At 42.1% G+C, this 13,256-nt stretch overlaps 6 protein-coding genes across 6 annotated transcripts; 2 read left to right on the top strand and 4 right to left on the bottom strand.

Moving 5' to 3' along the window:
• The first annotated feature begins 339 nt into the window (after positions 1-339).
• LOC128266206 (prolyl 4-hydroxylase subunit alpha-2) lies at positions 340-5,185 on the top strand. Its single transcript, XM_053002556.1, has 6 exons — positions 340-600; positions 2,955-3,109; positions 3,168-3,324; positions 3,836-4,691; positions 4,763-4,928; positions 4,984-5,185. The coding sequence occupies exons 1-6, from the start codon at positions 428-430 to the stop codon at positions 5,082-5,084; spliced, it is 1,608 nt and encodes a 535-aa protein (XP_052858516.1). The 5' UTR covers positions 340-427; the 3' UTR covers positions 5,085-5,185.
• LOC128251920 (prolyl 4-hydroxylase subunit alpha-1) lies at positions 5,168-7,016 on the bottom strand. Its single transcript, XM_052979180.1, has 5 exons — positions 6,829-7,016; positions 6,594-6,757; positions 5,561-6,531; positions 5,340-5,505; positions 5,168-5,268 (listed from the first exon to the last, which is right to left on the bottom strand). Exons 1-5 carry the CDS (start codon positions 7,014-7,016, stop codon positions 5,168-5,170), a joined length of 1,590 nt encoding a protein of 529 aa, XP_052835140.1.
• A 649-nt stretch (positions 7,017-7,665) lies between these two features.
• LOC128266395 (serine protease 1-like) lies at positions 7,666-8,553 on the bottom strand. The gene has a single exon (XM_053002887.1). The coding sequence runs from the start codon at positions 8,511-8,513 to the stop codon at positions 7,707-7,709; it is 807 nt and encodes a 268-aa protein (XP_052858847.1). The 5' UTR covers positions 8,514-8,553; the 3' UTR covers positions 7,666-7,706.
• A 1,014-nt stretch (positions 8,554-9,567) lies between these two features.
• LOC128266508 (serine protease 1-like) lies at positions 9,568-10,463 on the top strand. Its single transcript, XM_053003080.1, has one exon. It carries the CDS (start codon positions 9,597-9,599, stop codon positions 10,401-10,403), a length of 807 nt encoding a protein of 268 aa, XP_052859040.1. The 5' UTR covers positions 9,568-9,596; the 3' UTR covers positions 10,404-10,463.
• Positions 10,464-11,145: 682 nt separating this feature from the next.
• On the bottom strand, positions 11,146-12,220 carry LOC128264372 (C-type lectin domain family 4 member M-like). The gene has a single exon (XM_052999817.1). The coding sequence runs from the start codon at positions 12,201-12,203 to the stop codon at positions 11,208-11,210; it is 996 nt and encodes a 331-aa protein (XP_052855777.1). The 5' UTR covers positions 12,204-12,220; the 3' UTR covers positions 11,146-11,207.
• Positions 12,221-12,734: 514 nt separating this feature from the next.
• Positions 12,735-12,970, bottom strand: LOC128251921 (serine protease 1-like). Its single transcript, XM_052979181.1, has one exon. The coding sequence runs from the start codon at positions 12,936-12,938 to the stop codon at positions 12,735-12,737; it is 204 nt and encodes a 67-aa protein (XP_052835141.1). The 5' UTR covers positions 12,939-12,970.
• Between the last annotated feature and the right edge of the window lie 286 nt (positions 12,971-13,256).

A 13,256-nucleotide genomic window follows, 5' to 3' on the forward strand; every position in this document is an offset into this window, starting at 1 on the left:
AAAAATTCAGTCTGCCGGCTGGAAAAGTTAGGTAGATTTGTTTAACGTTTAGTTACTATTCCTGCCACAATTGCCAGAACTTCTGTCTTATGTAAATGTACATATGTACATTCAGTTTCAGTTTATTGAACTTCGCTGAAGTGGGTACTTCTCTTAATGCGGCCTATTCAAGCAGTACCTGACTCCCCCGCGGGCAGTTCTTTGACCAGAGATTCCATGCCATTAGAATCCAAAGCTGGAACTGCTCGATCAACACCCGCTGTATCGCGCAGCCGCAAACGCCCCGAGCTTTTTTTCATCAGATCATCCAAAGATCGACGCTTTGGCCGCCGACTGAAAACAGTTTATAACGAATCGCGGCTGGAACAGCAAGCTAAAAACCGCGATACGCAATCTTGAAAGCCGGTGACGTTTTCGGTTGGGTGAAATGTTTTTGGCCAAGTGTGTCCTTTTTTTGTTGCTGCAGATATTATCCTGCCGTGGCGAGTTCTTCAGTTCCACCTCGGGTCTGGAGAAGTTGTTCCAAACGGAGGTTGTGCTCCTGGCAGAGCTGCAAAATTATGTGAATGAAATTAATCAGCATGCAGAAGCACTGCAGAGGTAAAAGTGATTTAAATTTAAGCCAGCACATTAATTTCGAAAATGTAGTGTATACCCCACTCTCAAATAAAAAAGTCTTGAAGTTAGTGATTTTGCTTGTCTATACTTATATATAAACTTTTTAATTTTAAATTGCAAAAAAATAATTTTAATTTTCAAAATTATAATAGAATAACATTAAATTATAATATAATTTTTGGACTAGTTCAGTATTTTCTATTCATATGAACTTGATCTTTCAAAAAAATTAGAAGGTATAAGAAATAGTATTACAAATTTCTGTAGCTAAAATTTAATGTATGAAGAATCGGTTCAGAACAGACTTTAAATAAGAAATTTTCTAACTCTTTAAATACAAATAAAAAAAAAAAATCAAGCTAAAAATCTGAAATTCCGTGCAGCCGATATTAATACATTTTAAAAAAGATTTTTATGTGTTATTTATGGTGATATAACAAGCTCATAAAAAAGACATTTTGAAGAAAATAAGAGCAGCTCATAAAACTTCTATTAAATATATGTAAATATTATTTTCAGAGTTGATTGAACTCACTTAAAGAATTTAAAGTGTTAGTGGACATTCTTCCCCTATGGACAAGCTAGCAAAAGCCATATTAAAATGGAAAGTTTTTCAGGTTCTAACCGAGCCTACTAATCCATGCTGGTTTTTGCTAATACCCAGATGGTTAGTTTTAATTAGATGCAAATGAGAAACTCATTTCGCGCACAGGCCAATCGGAATTCGCAGAGGCCATCAAATTTCCCAGGCATATTATTTTTGAGATTGTCACACAATCCGTGAAACAATAATATAAAAATCAATTGACATATGTCGGTGGGAATCCGATTATGAACTTTTCATTTCATATGCGTGGATGACCGCCCACGTTAATTGAAAATTAACATGGAACTCGGGTGGGCAGATTTTCAACTGTTGGCTGCTTGTTGACTAATTAAAGTCTGTTGTGGGAGAGATGGCACATCGAGATATTAAATTCTAGTTAGCTTCAGTTAGTTTTATTACAATTATGCAGATTTCTGCCATCTCATTGGACCGGTTGCCATAAAAGTGAATGGCAACCCATCGATTTGTCCCCGATTGGAGATTGCTTGATTCCCTAACCGATGCTATTTGTTTGGTTGTGCTGGGTGCTATTTATTTTATGGTCTGCTAATTTCTCCAATTTTTGGGCTTGATTTATTTGCGCCGGTTATTATACTAATTAATGGCTCGTATAAAGCACAAATCGCTGGCCAACCACTTTCAGTAACATTTCGAAACCTTGCATTTAATTATCTGCGACAAAATCGATTGCTACCAGCACCGATATCGATCGCCGGATCTAAGAAACAATTGCCGCTAGTTTATTTTGTTGTTCAGAAATAAGTGTCATCGGCTTGGCAGATTTAGAAGTCTAAAATATGGTGCAATCATCGCCTCGGATATGCATATTATACAGTAACGTGTGCGGTTATTTTGTTTTATCATGCGCATTTTGCAAACCGGATTCCTTTCTTTCTAATAAGAAACCGTTAACAAATTGTAAAGTATAATATTTATACCTTTCTGAATCAGCTGTCTGCGAAAACTGGTCTTTTTATTTTCGAATTGTGTAAGAAACGAAACAATTGAATTTCTTTGGCTTAGTCATTGGGCATGGCGTCCACTTGAAAATATAATAAAATAGATTTATTGGGTACAAGTGCTACCACTTAATCATCAAGACAGCACCGTTTCCAACAAAAGACTTGAACTCAAATTAGTTGTGACTCGCTTCTAGATTTAGATTATGGTTACGCTCCCAACTTAATGACTTTTAAATGAGCCGCAATGCAGGCGACAGGCGTGAAAATAAATGCGTTAATTATACAAAACAGGTAACCCACCGATAAACCTCTATTTGCTTAATTTTTTTTGGAAGTTCTGTATATTTTAAAGCAATTTTTTTACCATAATTCTGAAAAATGGTTTCAATCAGCAGGTGCTTTAAGGTTTAAACACTGCGGAAAAATGAGTTTCGAATAATTTTGTTTAAATTTGAATATTGAAAAATATAAGCAACCGAAAACAAAAGGTACTAACATAAAATAAAATATTTGGTTTAGTGCAGTTATTTCTATTCTCTGGTTCTGATCTTTTTAAAAAGTCGCCTTCTAGCTCAAAAATATTTCCTACACAATTTTGTTCCCTTAAAACAACCAATTAATTTCACTCCCTAGCCTACGTTCTATTTTATCAGTGTATAAAGATTAGAGAATATTTAGTTTTAGTTTGTCCACCCAAAAAAAACTTAATTTATGCAAATTCCTTTAGTTATGAGTCTGATTAATGATTACTTTGTTTATAATCTCAGTGAGATCGATGCTATCCGCGTGGAGCACCTGAATGCCGCCGAGGGCATCGATGAATACCTCAACAATCCGGTGAACGCGTTCCGACTGATTAAACGCCTCCACAGCGACTGGGAGACCTTCGAGGGCAGTGTATCATCAGACTCAAGTCGCTCAAGTTAGTTAACAATTGAACTATTATCCATTAGATACAATCTTAATCCATTTCGTTACAGACTATCTCGAAGCCATGGCCGGACATAAGGAGAATCTGAGCTATCCTTCACAGGATGATTTCGTGGGATCGGCAATCGCTTTAACTCGACTTCAGCAGACATACCAACTGGATGTGGCCGAATTGGCCAGTGGAATTCTAAACGGCGTTAAATATGGGTAAGGACTTGTATATAAAGCCACTTGTATGTATTTTTAAATAAGAATTCCATAGTAGAGTTCTTAGATCTGTAATAGTTGTATCCCAAAAACACGAATGTTCTTAATTAAATACAAAATTAAAAACGTAGGTTCAACTTTTGTTTTAACAGAATGCAGAATTGTTCTGAACAAATGCTAGTAAGTTACTTTAAGTTAATTGTTAGCACAGTGGTTATTAAAAAAGTTGAGGTTTAAGTGCATTTAACATTGTGTCATATCATAACAAAGCAGCAATTATCTTTTTCTCTTCCGGGAGCACACTGATTATGTGAATTTAAGACTGCGAAATGTTTGTTAATACCCATAAGTGGGAAAGGAAATGACCCAAAAAGTTGTTCAACTTAAACGAATTGTTATAAAGTGGGGCAGCATACAGTATTATACAAAATACTTGTATAATAAAAGATTAAAACGATTTTTATTTTCACTGTTATTTCTGTGTCTGCTTAAACCTGTTTTTCTTTTCCAGAACGGCCATGTCCTGGCAGGATTGCTTTGTGCTCGGCCAGCACTTGTACGCTTTGAGGGATTACAATCACACGGTGCCGTGGCTGCAGCAGTCGATGCAGTTGCTCGGGGAACAGTCCTATGGCACGGAATCCGCATCCCTGGACTTCATGGAGGCGGTGGTGGACTATCACCGGGAGATGGGTGCCCACGAGAGTGCTTTGAGCCTGGTGAACCACGTGCTGTCCATTGAACCAGACCAAAGGAGTCATCTTCTAGAATCTCGTCGGCGTTTGGAGGAACTAATCACCGATGGAGACAAAAATGGATTGCTTCATGTGACAGCACGAAGACCTGGGGACTACCATGAGTCCCGGGAGTTTCGTATGTACGAACAGGTGTGTCGTGGTGAGCTGGGTCCACTGCCTTCCAAACAACGACAACTCCGTTGTCGCCTGAGGAAAAGTCGCTTCGGCTATGCTCCATTTAAGTTGGAGGAACTGCACTTGGATCCGCCAGTGGTGCAGCTGCATCAGGTGGTTAGCTCCAAAGATTCGGAATACCTGCAAAGGACTGCCAGACCCAGGATTAAAAGATCCACTGTATACTCGCTAAGCGGAAATGGAGCATCAACTGCAGCCGCTTTTCGCACCAGCCAAGGGGCCTCCTTCAACTACTCCAGGAATGCAGTAGCCAAACTGCTAGGCCAGCATGTGGGTGACTTATCAGGCCTGGAAATGGAATACAGCGAGGATCTGCAGGTGGCCAACTATGGCATCGGTGGTCACTATGAACCACACTGGGACAGCTTTCCGGAAAACCACATTTACCAAGAGGGGGATGATGCTGGAAATCGAATTGCCACGGGCATATATTACGTGAGTTTCCTATACAACTTTCTTTATATAAATAACACTATATTGTTATGCCCCAATTTATTTGTTTTTAGCTCTCCGATGTTGAAGCTGGTGGCGGTACCGCATTTCCCTTTTTGCCCCTTCTGGTGACCCCAGAAAGAGGTAGTCTGCTCTTCTGGTACAATCTTCATCCTTCTGGTGATCAGGATTATCGAACTAAGCATGCCGCTTGTCCTGTTCTTCAGGGCAGCAAGTGGAGTAAGTTATACTTATTCCTAAAAATAACCTATTTTAAATGACTTTTTATCTGCAGTTGCCAATGTCTGGGTGCGAGAACGCCATCAGGATCAAGTGAGACCCTGTGATTTGCAAAGGAACCAAGAAATCTCATTGCCTTACAGGGACTTTGACTGATGCACTTGTATATAAATTAAGCAACCATTACAACATTACATTTACATCACTAAAGTAAGACATTAATTTATTAAAAGTATAATCTACACTGATTTTCGATAGGCTGCGGACTTGTAGCTATCAGAGGTAAGGTTGCAGGGCCGCCGGAACTCCTGGTAGCCAGAGTGCATCCAAATGTTGCCAACTGCAAATAAAACAAAAAGTGATAAGCAACAAGTAGTAAGCTATTCATATATTGACCCTAAGTGTACTTACTTCGCTTCGAACCCACAATAACTGGACAGCCAGCATGTAAGGTGCGCACATCCACATCCAAGGATCGATGAAGGTTGTGCCACATGACTAGGGCTCCCTTAACAGGAGGCAGAAAAACATTAAGTTTGGTAAAGACAGTATAGCCACCTTGTTCCACATCAGAGAGCTGCAAAAATATTTTTTAAAAATATATCCAGCTACAAATCTAGTATAAAACTTACATAAAACATGCTTGTGGAGATCCGATCCCCCTCGAATTGAGATGGCAAATTGACCTCAAAGTAATCCGGATGCGGTTCGTACTGCCCACCAACTCCGTAGTTTGCCACCTGCATGTGCTCGGCTCCGGCCATATCGAATCCAGACACAAACTGAATTATCCGGCTCACAGACTCCATTATGGGAGTTGTGTAGTCCAGCCAGGTTTGCTGACTTACCCGGAGATCTCTCACAGTGCGTTTGCCACCTTCGCCAGCTACGGCTGATCGCACCATCTCCTCCTTGTCCGCCTCCTCGAAGATCGACAGAATCTGTTGGGAGTTAAGCATTCCGTGATAGACACTAATATCCGGATCCAGGTGTACGGGTTCCACTTGAAGTGGCGCCAAGGTAAAGTATGCATGTCTCTTTCCATCCAGATAGCATTTCAAGGGGCTACCACTACTCTCCTCTGGTAATCTTTTGCCCTGGCATAGCCTGGTGTAATTGCCATACCACGAGGGATTCTTCTCTTGGATTTTCTTTCCTGGCTCATGGTTTTCCAAATACTTCCGAGTTTGCTGAGCGGTATGTGTGGGTTCGGGCTTGAGGATCTGATTTAGAAGTCTTCCAGCTCTTTTGGTGTTACCCAACTCAAAGTTGGCCATAGCTGCATATTCACGTATATCTGATAGGTAGTGAGTCTTGTCTTTCTCGTCCTCTAGATTTCGGAGGAGTACATGTGCCACCTGAAGCCATTCCAGTGATCTTTGGTATTCCCCAAGATCGAATAGTTGTGCACCTATTTCATAGCACTCACGCCATTGTAACTCCGAGTCGTAAGAAAATCCATTAATAACGCCGCCAGCCAGATCCGAGGTCGAAAGATTATAGACCCTCTGTAGCCTGGCCAAACCTTTGATGGCTCCTTGCAGCTCCGACTGATCGGGGTAGCCCAAATCCCTTGTCAGTACATCTGAAAACTGGCGAAAGTCTGCGGAAAATGGGATTTATTTTGCATAACTTATAACCCTTTTAAAGTATAATACAATTTACCTTCTCTGGGTTGGTTGGTGAGTATGGGTTCAAAGATAAGTGCATCCCAATCCTGAACCAATCGCTTGATCAACCTGAAAGCGTGCAATGGATGACCTAGATACTCATCCAGTTTTAATTGGCCCACGGCCCATTCATGTTCCCGTTTTATTTGATCCACATATCTGTAAAATTTTAGATATACTTTTTAGATGTATTTTGTTTTAATAAGTACTTAGGTATTAAATTGTATAACCTGCGATAAAAGTTGAGCTGCTGTTGCTGGGTTTCCAAATACGAACGCGTGGCATTTAGGAGCTCCTGCTCCACTTGTGCCAAATCCTGCATACTGTCCACCGATGAGTAAAACTCCACCTTGGCTGCTCCACTCCAAATCACATGCAGGAAAATCCCATAAACCAAGTACCAACTTCGAGGCGACATTGTATATTGGGAACTGGGAATCAAGTCTGACTGATGGGTACTGCTTCGGGCAAAGGTAGCTTCGCATCTAAATGGGATTGGGCAAAATAGAACGATATTCCATCTGAAAACTGTCACGTATCCAGACAAAAACGCTGTGCAAACAAAGGTGTCAAACGCAGAAACACACACAAATGCTAATAAATAAACAATTCGTTCTTTCTCCAAATCTCTCCCTCTCTTGCCCCAAAATTTTAGACATGTGCAGATGGACATTTTATAGCAGCTATGTACTATCATAGCTCAGTATTCGTAGAAACTTAATTTAATTTTGACATTAATCGGTTCCCAGCAAAAGAAGAGCTAAATGTTTTGTAATGGTAATAATAATCTCCATATAAAAAAAATGTTCAATATTTCCTTGGTAAACCAAGTTTAGGTAACAAAATTAATATTTTTTTTAAAAATTCGACTAAATGCCAACAGTCTAAAAAAAAGGCTTTTCGAATAAATTTAAAATTTAGACGACGTGAAAACATGTGAGAATTTTAAGTTTTTATAAGCAACTATCGGGAAACAAAAAAAAACATACATAGGAATTCGAATTGCCTTAAAATAAAGTAAAAGCGCTAGTCATACCCCACTGAAACTGCAGACAACTTTTGCTAGACAATTTTATTGAAATTAAACAATTGTTTTACGTTTCCACATTTAGTAGGCGATGCCGGTGTTGTCGCGAATCCAGTCCAGGTACCCGGTGACGCGGGTGAAGACGGCGGGAGCTCCGGACTGGCAGCCGGCGGCGGAGACGAAGGAGGTCACTCCGACCAGGCGGTTGCCCTCGTGTGTGACCAGGGGACCACCGGAGTCGCCTCCGCAGGTGGACTTGCCCCCGGCGGTGTTGATGCAGATCATGAATTCGTGCAGGGACCAGGTGCGGCTGCAGTCGCCCTGGGACATGATCTGGACATCGATGGCCTGGAGCCAGTCGGGCAGTGGGCTGCCGTCGTAGATGCCGCCCCATCCGGAGGCCAGGGCCCACCAGCCGGCGTAGTCCTGGTAGCGGTCGTTGTAGCTGGGCAGCTCCACCTTGTTGACCAGGTGCCAGAAGTCGACGTGCGGGGTGCGGATCAGGGAGATGTCGTTGTGCAGGTTGCCGCTGTTGTAGTGGTGGTGCTGGACGAAGTTACCGCTGCCCACCCAGTGGGTGTACTGGGGCTGGGTGCGGATGCTGGCTCCGTAGTGGATGGTCACTCCGCCGGCTCCGTTGGTGCAGTGAGCAGCCGTCAGGACCCAGCTGTTGCCGATGATGGAGCCACCGCACCACCAGTTTCCGTTGCCGTTGAACAGCAGACCCACGATGTAGGGCACCTTGCCCTCGTAGGCTGGGTAGCCGTTGGTGATGCGACCCTGGATGTCCTTCACCGGAACGGGGGTCAGCTTCTGATCCTTCTGCTCGGGTGCAGGGATGGCAGTGGCTGCGGCCACGGCCAGAGCCAGGAATACGAACAACTTCATCTTGGCTAAGTCTTGCAACTCATGGTTTTTCCAGAAGCAGACCGTCTTTTTATACGGAAACCACTGCCTTATCAGCCCTGAGAACGGTTCTTGGGTCCGAAATTTCGCCGGCTGTATATTATGGCCAAGTAAGACAAGCATGATAAGCTTGGAGGAAGTGGTTCCTTACTGAAACTATGACTTGCATCTACGATTTGTTAAATTTGAAATTATTTTAATAAGCTTATGGCTTAAAAATTAACCAAAAAGAATAGTGCAAATATAAAAAAATGTAGTTTAATCTGAAAGTTTTAAAAAAATGAAGAAGGAACGCCACAATCAGGCATTCAAAAAAGAAACTAATTCATTTATGATCAGCAAATCAAGTACCTACATTAATTACCATAAATCAGTTGTGTAGTTTACAGTACAATACAACAAAGTAAAATGATAAGGGACTTCAAAGTCACGGTTGATAGAACTAGCATAAGAATTCTGGAAGTAGTAGATCAAACATTTTATATATGTATTTTATATGTATTTTACGGCGTTGTACTTCACTACGTGTATTTTTGAAAACAAATTCCGCTTATTAAAAATATTTATAGTATTCAATATATTACAGTTGGAATGTTTAAAGGAAACGAGATTAATTTAAAACATCATTCTATTGTGCAGATGTATTCTAGGAGCTTTCGCAAGTGTAATATATTATAATAAATATATTCGATTATAAACTGATATGATAAGATTAAGAGTTTGTGGTTTATGAGGATTTATTTTTGTCTTATTTCTTTAATTCGCAATTTACCCGGCCAGAGATTTTGTGCCTTTCAATTTCAAATGATTAGTATTTTCTAGAGGATAATGGGTTGCTAGATTCAGGTAGCACACTTATGGAAAACATTCCACACATCAATTGTGAAGGGCAGGCTATAAGTTAGGTCTTATCGAATGGCTTAACATTTCGTTCCAGAAAGTTGGCAAAATATATGGTCAGCGAATTTTGCTGACACGCGACAAGAACTCTTGAAATTGATAAGGGACTAGTATAAAAGGCTGCTCAGTTTCGGCAAACAGCACAAGTTGCAAGACTTAGCCAAGATGAAGTTGTTCGTATTCCTGGCTCTGGCCGTGGCCGCAGCCACTGCCATCCCTGCACCCGAGCAGAAGGATCAGAAGCTGACCCCCGTTCCGGTGAAGGACATCCAGGGTCGCATCACCAACGGCTACCCAGCCTACGAGGGCAAGGTGCCCTACATCGTGGGTCTGCTGTTCAACGGCAACGGAAACTGGTGGTGCGGTGGCTCCATCATCGGCAACAGCTGGGTCCTGACGGCTGCTCACTGCACCAACGGAGCCGGCGGAGTGACCATCCACTACGGAGCCAGCATCCGCACCCAGCCCCAGTACACCCACTGGGTGGGCAGCGGTAACTTCGTCCAGCACCACCACTACAACAGCGGCAACCTGCACAACGACATCTCCCTGATCCGCACCCCGCACGTCGACTTCTGGCACCTGGTCAACAAGGTGGAGCTGCCCAGCTACAACGACCGCTACCAGGACTACGCCGGCTGGTGGGCCCTGGCCTCCGGATGGGGCGGCATCTACGACGGCAGCCCACTGCCCGACTGGCTCCAGGCCATCGATGTCCAGATCATGTCCCAGGGCGACTGCAGCCGCACCTGGTCCCTGCACGAATTCATGATCTGCATCAACACCGCCGGGGGCAAGTCCACCTGCGGAGGCGACTCCGGTGGTCCCCTGGTCACACACGAGGGCAACCGCCTGGTCGGAGTGACCTCCTTCGTCTCCGCCGCCGGCTGCCAGTCCGGAGCTCCCGCCGTCTTCACCCGCGTCACCGGGTACCTGGACTGGATCCGCGACAACACCGGCATCGCCTACTAAGAGTTCAGTCTTTTCACATGTTTTAATGGGTGTTATCAATAAAAGTTTCAAGTAAATGAATTAATTCTTTCTTATAATTGAAAAATTCAGAACGGTTGAAGGGACTCGACCATCGCGTTTTGATGTTGTATTTTCGAGTAAGAAAAACATTGAGGTGAACATCATTGTTTTTTTTATGATATTTAAAATTACTATAATCGGGTGTAACAAATAAATGGCACAACATGGTCCACATAAGAAAGACAAAATAACGAACATTGCCCTTTTCTGGCCTTTAAAACTTTTCCCCTTAACTTAAGTTAATATAAATCTGTTCTAGATTTCTGTGAATGTTATATAGACATATATACAGATTAATATATTTTTTAATTTGACATAAGAAAAGTAAATTTATATTACCGACTATCAGTTTAATTTGTTGCCTTCTCAGCAGGTAGCCTACAATAATAGTATTTGAAATTACTGATAAGTTTCGTCGATTCAGATCGTAGTACTTTCTGGAATGTCCAACAATTTATGAATGAAAGTTAATCAGCTGCCAAGATTACTACTATAAATGATAGTCTAGACCGGTCGATTTTGGTTAAAAATTTTTGCTTTCCACATTTTACTTGGCTAATAGTTCCCTTAGCTAAACGACGTGTTTGCCCTTAAGGTGACATAAACATCTGTACTTTCTAAATACGAAATATGTTCCATATTAAGACCCTGATCTCCAAGTCGAAAAGACAATTATTTAATAGAGTTCTTGAGCTAATATCTTTACATCAATTTATTTACTGCTTTTATATAATATTAAGCTCTTTACACTTCATTATCCGATTGACAAATGAAACGTTCTTCATCCGCACACTTAGAGTCCCACATTTTTGCATGTGCGATATCAACGCAGTCGTGATTGCCTCCAAGGTTGTCCGGTTCGCCGTAGCCCCAATCAAAGAATGCTACTGGATTCCCGGAAGCCACAGAAACGAACTGACCCTCTTGGCCCAGATCATTCATGCCGATCCAGTAATAGACATCGCCTGTTAGAAGTTTTGCTGTCACGGCATTAAATTCCAGTCTGTTTTGGAATGAAGCAAGATGACCTCCGATCTGTCGACACCTCTGTGCAGCCATTGTCCAATTCAGCCTAAGATTATGTTCGATGAAGAAGTGGCGAGAACCTATTTGCTCGAACTGGGGTGGCTCCGAACCAATTTCCGAAAGGGATTCTTGAAGACTCGCTTGTGGGCTTTGCAGTGATTGATTTTGCACCGTATGAGGTTGGTCCACGCTTCTGCTCATTAAAATGGCCATTGTGGACCCAATCGTCAAAAGTTGTTTATCCACACCTTCCAGTCGATTCTCGAAGACTTCTTTTGTGATGCTCTTGTCAAGGGATTCCTGAACAAGGGTTTGATGGGCGTTCAGCTTTTTGTAAACATCCAGGATACTGTGCAGCATTTCTTTCTGTAGTGCCTGCATTTCAGATTGTACTGCCAGCAGATGAGAAATATGTTTTTCTTGCATCTCTGTGTGCCTCCTCAATTCGTAATCCAGGCTGGGTAGGGATTTCTGCTGGACATCCTGCCTGGATATTAACGCCCAAAGTTGACTTGTTATAACACCTTGTTTGCGTTCGATCGCATCCAGATTAGTCTGCATCGGGTCTAGAGCACTGAGGCAGAAACTTCCACATTGATTGGGAGCGTCTTTTAATATACACACGGTTTGGTTATTATCCTGCAAGGTTGCCCATGAACCTTTGGAAGCCAGAACAGCAAAGCTGCACAAAAAATAGGAAGCCCACTTAAACATTTTGGATAAGTTCAACTGATCACGACCAACGTTTGGTCTATACTGCATCTTATAAATTTGGTGACTAAATGATGAAGACTCAAGCGATGCTGATAAGCGGTAGTAGATTTGCAGCATAACAAAAGATTCTCGGAAACGGAATTGGGAATAACCGAATAGGGAAAAAACCCGGGTTTAGGGGTCAAATGGTGATTGTACGCATTCGCATTCACTTCCATTCCAGGAAAGTCGTCCTTATAAACTTGAAATATAACTTTCCGTATAAACGGTTGGAGCCCTAAAAGATAGTTATTTGTATTCTACTCTCAAAATTGTAAACTTATAATTGGCTGACCTGGCTTCTGGCAGTAAGCACCAATATCAGCCACAGATTACAGCAAGCTTAGATTGCAGGTATATTCTAAGCTGTATATATAAATATTTGTGTCAGATCGATTTTATGAAATTCAAGCGATATAAGAGTTTATCATTTATAACATTAACAATGGTATTTACGCTTTTATTAAAAAATGCAAGGGAAAACATTGAACTCTAGTAGGAGATGCCGGTGTTGTCGCGAATCCAGTCCAGGTACCCGGTGACGCGGGTGAAGACGGCGGGAGCTCCGGACTGGCAGCCGGTGGAGGAGACGAAGGAGGTCACTCCGACTAGGCGGTTGCCCTCGTGTGTGACCAGGGGACCACCGGAGTCGCCTCCGCAGGTGGACTTGCCCCCGGCGGTGTTGATGCAGATCATGAATTCGTGCAGGGACCAGGTGCGGCTGCAGTCGCCCTATTCAAAGCAATACTTACTCTTTATTTATATCTTGTGCAACACAGATTTAAATCTATTCGATTAAATTTAATGCACTTAAAATACCTACGCGTTATGATTATTAATGTACTGGCGTATCAGTTGAGAGCCACCATAAATACATGCGTATCTCCGCTGATAACAATGTTTTACTAGAAAAACAGTATAGAACTTGGACATCCGGAGCAGATAGCAGTTTTCATTCAATACTTTCAGCTATTATTCTGCATTACTATGGAAAGTGAAGCATGCTACACATTT

The sequence above is a fragment of the Drosophila gunungcola genome, chromosome 3R (genome assembly GCF_025200985.1).
Source record: "Drosophila gunungcola strain Sukarami chromosome 3R, Dgunungcola_SK_2, whole genome shotgun sequence".
NCBI lineage: Eukaryota > Metazoa > Arthropoda > Insecta > Diptera > Drosophilidae > Drosophila > Drosophila gunungcola.